At 32.0% G+C, this 5,643-nt stretch overlaps 1 protein-coding gene across 4 annotated transcripts in view; it reads left to right on the top strand.

The window, feature by feature from the left end:
- Positions 1-3,432, top strand: part of LOC106471054 (hemicentin-1-like) — a 180,579-nt gene extending 177,147 nt beyond the window's left edge. For all 4 annotated transcript variants that reach the window (XM_022400539.1, XM_022400544.1, XM_022400535.1 and 1 more), the window contains exons 12-14: positions 1,048-1,247; positions 2,538-2,728; positions 3,177-3,432. In XM_022400539.1, coding sequence (XP_022256247.1) covers positions 1,048-1,247; positions 2,538-2,708 — 371 coding nt within the window. In that variant the 3' untranslated portion in view covers positions 2,709-2,728; positions 3,177-3,432. The remainder of the gene's footprint in view (positions 1-1,047; positions 1,248-2,537; positions 2,729-3,176) is intronic.
- The last annotated feature ends 2,211 nt before the right edge of the window (positions 3,433-5,643 follow it).

The raw sequence follows: 5,643 nt of genomic DNA, 5'->3' as shown, positions 1-5,643 counted from the left end.
TTTCCTCTAGTCTTACACTGCTAAATTAGGGACGGCTAGCGCAGATAACCCTCGTGTAGATTTGCGCAAAATCCATAACAAACAAATAATCAAGTTTTCTAGAATTTGTTCTTGTTTAAGTTACCTACATTTACATTGTATCTCTATAAAGGTTGCTCTTTTTTTATATATTGGCTCTCTCTCTTTTTTTATCATCATTGTATGGCTGACTCCTTTCTATTAACTTGTTTTCTTTTGAAACAAAACACTGAAAAGTGTTTTGATCAGTTATCACTTTTTTTTTATTAATATTTTAAGATCAATAAAAAATAAAAATCAACCCGAAGTGTGATTCAACCGAATCTGCTTTGGTAAGCTATTAACACAGATGTAGCGTTTTGACAACTACGCTATTCTCTCATTTTACATTTTACACCTTAATTAAGTCATCGGTTGTTTTTAACCTAGTAGCTCTGTTGAGAAATTCACTATTAAAATAATCAACTACTATTTTAATTAAAAGAAATGTTAGTATACATGCTACATTTATTAGCAATCCCTAGTTAAATGATAATATATATGCTACAGTTACCAAAAGTCTCTAATTCAAATTAATGTCTACCAGTGAAGTTTTGGTTCGTTTCGTTTCTTCTATCTATACTGTTTGTTTTACCTTTTCAACAATGAGAACAAAAACAGTTTTACTACTTTTAGACTGATTATTTCTCTTAATCTATAACAGCTATAAAGTTGACATTTCAATATGATGTAAGAGTGTTTAGTTCTGTTAAAAACATAAGAATAAAAATATGCTATCCAGAATTTCAAACAGATGTGACAATAGCCCCACATTTGGCTAAACGTTTTGTCTTCTATATTAGAATCATGGCAGTGTTACTCCATATTTCTAACATGGCCGGAATCACTACCCTGACTTTTGATCTGAATTATTAATTAATAAATTCCTATTCCATAAATATTCAAGACTTTTCAGCATTTTATAATTCGATCATTTTACAGAATTTAAATGTCAAAGTATGCTGTTAAAAATTTTAATTCTCCCAACAGGTTATGACCATGACTCCGATGAAACTTGCCTCCAGTTACACGCCACGCCTTCGTCTACACAGAGTTATTGTACTGCTGGGAAAGTATTGGTTAGAAGTCATTCACCAGATCAGGGAGTTATGTTGTTTCCTGAATCCACGTACAGGAGTCCTACCCAGAAAACAGATACCATAGCTTTACAGAAGCTATCTTCACCTCGTGTACGTGTTTTATTGCTAATTTTGGAACTGGTTACCAACATACTTTAGAAAATATGTAAAGAAATTACAGTTATTTCCTTTAAAGAAAGACTTCATCGTATTTGAATAATGACATTTGTGTTGTATGTGGCTACGAAACGTTATTATTGAAATATAATATTTTAAGTTTCGTTAGAAAAGTATAAAATCGTAATGTATGGTCGTGTTGAATAAAAATCTGCCTAATTATTTAGGGCTATCAACGAAAGAACAGTTAATCTCTACAGCTTATCTTCGCTGTTTTAGCTTACCACGAAGACTTTTAATTAAGATTTAGCTAACTAAATGCATGTGTTGGAAAGGTTTACTCTAATAATAAGGATGGTGAAAATATGCTTTATCCTACAGTTTAAACTGTAAAGAATAATAGTTCTAATGATACGCATTTACTCATCTATAGGGCAGGCCAAAAGAAAACATCACGTAGATAGTTTTCTTTTGCTAGTACAAACCATGCTTATTTGATGTGACTGGCAAGTAGCGCTTTCCAGTGCTAATCTATTACTAAATTTTCTACTATCTGTTCGGTCACCTAATATCTTCCTTCTCCCCCCCCCCGTCAGTGGCTCAGCGGTAAGGCTGAATGAAGTCTTACAGTGCTAAAAACAGAGTTTCTATACCCCTTGTGGGCACAGCACAGATAGTCCATTGTGTATCTTTGCGTTTATCTACAATCAAACTACTCCATGGATTGGTCGATATGTATTATCTTCAAGCAATTTATTAAAGTGAAATTACTGTTTCAGATCACAGAAACTAAAAACGTTTTACCAAGAAATGGGAGCATTTGTCATTGATAGAAACATGAATTTAACTTACTACGTACAAAAAGTAAGGTTTGCATGTGTTACAAGCACGTTTCGTTTAGGCGGAGTCTCCTTACTTAGTTAGTTGTTGTAGAAAAAAAAATAGAATAATGCACAGGAATATTTCATTGCGAAAACATTTTTACTCTGAATGGGGAGTAGTTTCTTTACTCTGAAGTAGTAGCTTCTTTACTCTGAAGTAGTAGTTTCTTTACTCTGAAGTAGTAGTTTCTTTACTCTGAAGTAGTAGTTTCTTTACTCTGGAGTACTAGTTTCTTTACTCTGAAGTAGTAGTTTCTTTACTCTGAAGTGGTAGTTTCTTTACTCTGAAGTGGTAGTTTCTTTACTCTGAAGTGGTAGTTTCTTTACTCTGGAGTACTAGTTTCTTTACTCTGGAGTAGTTTCTTTTCAGTTACGCTTAAATTACTTATTACATTATAAACAGCCAAAAGACCAGAGACAAAGGAACGCAATAGCTCCAGGAACGAGCCGGCATGCCGTAATCGAAGACAACAAATTGGACCCTTCTTCACAAGATCATCAGGTTGGTGTCACAGACGTGTCTACGAAAACAGCTAAGAGTGTGTTGATTAAAAAACAAGAAAGTGCCGTATAATCTCGTGAGAAACCTTTCCGGTAAGTGAACAAAGAAACTCTAGTTTTTTATTTAGAACTTAACTATAAATGTAACCAGTTTGAAAGCGTCATTAAAAAAATTATTTAGACCTGTCACAATAATGTCTTTGACCACAGTGGTTGCAAACATAAAATGTATTAAAATGTATTAAATAAATACAATTTTTGTCCAAGTAAACAATTCATGCATAAAATTTTTAAATCGTAGGATAATATTTTAGTACCAAACAATTCTTTATTTGCAGAAAACTGAATATGTATGACTGGTTTTATACGAAAAGATATAATTATTGGCAGATAACTTAACATGTGTTACAGTTTTTACTCGAGAAAATATGTTTTTATTAGGAGAGAGCTGATCATGTGAGATAGCTTTCTACTTGAAAAGTTTTCACTTCTCATTCTCTTTATGCCAGTCATTACACTCCTCCTTTGTTCTTTTTTTCAGGTCCTATTTGTTATGACTCGTTATCAGTCACATATTTGGATTTCTTGAAGTGGCTCCTGGTGTCTAACTTATCAACTACCCAACGGCTGTCTTTTGTAGTAAAATACGACACTACCAAGTTCCCACAATTCAACATTGCACCGCGCAAAACTTTTTAAGAACAAACGTTTATTTATTTAGGCAAACACTGTCCATTGGGTTTACATGTTACTCGGTTGTTCTTCTTTTATCCACCTATCCACCTTGTTTTGTGAAAACTGCGTATATAATGAATTAATAAAATTAAAAACATTTGGCACACTGTTTTGTATGAGTTCTGTCTCGTCAAAGTTCGATGTGAGCACCTTCCTTCTACTTAGGACACTAATTTCATTTAATATACTTTCATAACGGAAATGGAACGGGCGTGGCCTAGTAGTAATTGTGTCTGACAACGGATCAAATATTCAAGGTTCGAAACATAATAGTACAGAACATTCTCGTTATTCGGTCCAATTCATAACAGAAACAAATCTAAATATTAAACAAACGTTTTAGGCTAGAATGTTTCTATTTCTTTAACAAAATATTTTATATGATACGGAAAGTGACTTACTAAGTTCTAAATTATCCTCCATTTCTAAGTAGTTTTTCCCAGAAGTACAAGCTTCTATTTTAGTATCTAGGAACATTAATGGTTTTAAGCTGTGCATTTAACAAGATTTTTCTTGACTTATAGTACTTTATACTTCATATGTACTGGACTGATAATACGGATGTTTTTAACAGTACACGAGGCGAACAATGTTACTTTCAATAATAGTACTGAGTAGAATGTTTAATATACCTATATTTATGTTTTATTATTGTGTTATACTTATATTATAGATATTATTTTGTACTGTTAACTTTTCATATGGAGTTAGCATTAATCTAAATCTCCTAAGCTGACCGATCATCATGAGATATTGTATTTACGACCAAATATATCGTTAACATCGAGGATACCTAACTAATGAAACAATGTATTATAATTTTAATAAGGAAGGACGTAACAACAGTATATTTAATGAGTTATAATGATTACCGTGTTGGTTTCTAGTTTTGATCTTAGTAGGTAGTTTGATTATGAACATAATTTAATATTAATAACTTCGAGAAATAAATATTTTAAAGATCAATTGGGTAACAAAAACAACTAATCCTTGAAATACGGACGGGATCTATAGCTTCCAAATTATTTATACACCAAATTACTTGTGGGCTAATAGCTTCCAAACTATTTATACACCAAACTGCTTGTGGGTTTATAGATTCCAAATTAGTTATACACCAAATTCCTTGTGAGTTTATAGATTCCAAATTATTTATACACCAAATTGCTTGTGAGTTTATAGATTCCAAATTAGTTATACACCAAATTCCTTGTGAGTTTATAGATTCCAAATTATTTATACATCAATCTGCTTATGGGTTTATAGCTTCCAAATTATTTATACACCAAACTGTTTGTGGGTTTATAGCTTCCAAATTATTTATACACCAAATTGCTTCTGGATCTATATGACTTTGTTCTTTTTTACAGAATCCATATTAGCGTTCGAGTTGCACACAAAATGTAAACAAAAACATCCCTAATAAGATACAAGACATAAAAAAAATGAAAAGAAAAATACCTTTGGAATAATTACAGATGGAGTTTCTTATTTATTTTATTTCAACAATCAATTATTTCGCCAACTGTTTTTAACCAGTTTATTGCAGTGAGTATTGTAACATATAAAAACAACATTTTATATGATATTGTTACCAATTGGTATTGAAAGGTAGAAAAATTAAATGATAATCTGAGGGTTAAATAAAACTTCTTAGTAAAGTTATTAATGTAACAATATCATAAAGAGAGCTAATACTAAATCGTTTTGCGCTGAAAACTTCCAAGCTAAAATGTTATATTCTTCTTTTTTTCAAGTATCTTAGGCCTGGTGTGGCCAAGTAGATATCTTGCCCAGACTGTGAATCAGTGTGTCCGACTTCGCGGCCCGTTGGCACAGAAACGTGCTCAGCATTTAGAATTATGAGTGCGATGTAAGAATGACGGCCAAATAACATTACTGTGTTAAATAAGAGTTGGCGGTGGGTGCTGTTGTTGTTGAATCGCTGCTTTCACTCTAGTATATCGGTTAAAAATTAGACAGATAACCTCTTGTATAGGTTTCAGCAAACGTACTGAAACTAACAAACCAAGTACACGTTGTCTCCAGAAAATTCTCCTTAAAGAGACAATGTTGTCTATCTTTGTGTACAAAACAAGCTTAACATCAGTTTCCTGAAGTTAACATTTAAATAAAACATAATTATAGATACTTATACCGCACATTAGAGGCTGTTTCATACAAAATAAAGCATATTTATATATATTTGTACCGTACATTAGATGCTGTTTGATACAAAATAAAACATATTTGTAGATGTTTTTACCGTACAT

This window comes from Limulus polyphemus, unplaced genomic scaffold, assembly GCF_000517525.1.
Source record: "Limulus polyphemus unplaced genomic scaffold, Limulus_polyphemus-2.1.2 Scaffold109, whole genome shotgun sequence".
Taxonomy (NCBI): Eukaryota; Metazoa; Arthropoda; class Merostomata; order Xiphosura; family Limulidae; genus Limulus; species Limulus polyphemus.
The sequence above is the reverse complement of the archived record's forward strand: the minus strand, read 5'-3'. Positions and strand labels throughout refer to the sequence as shown.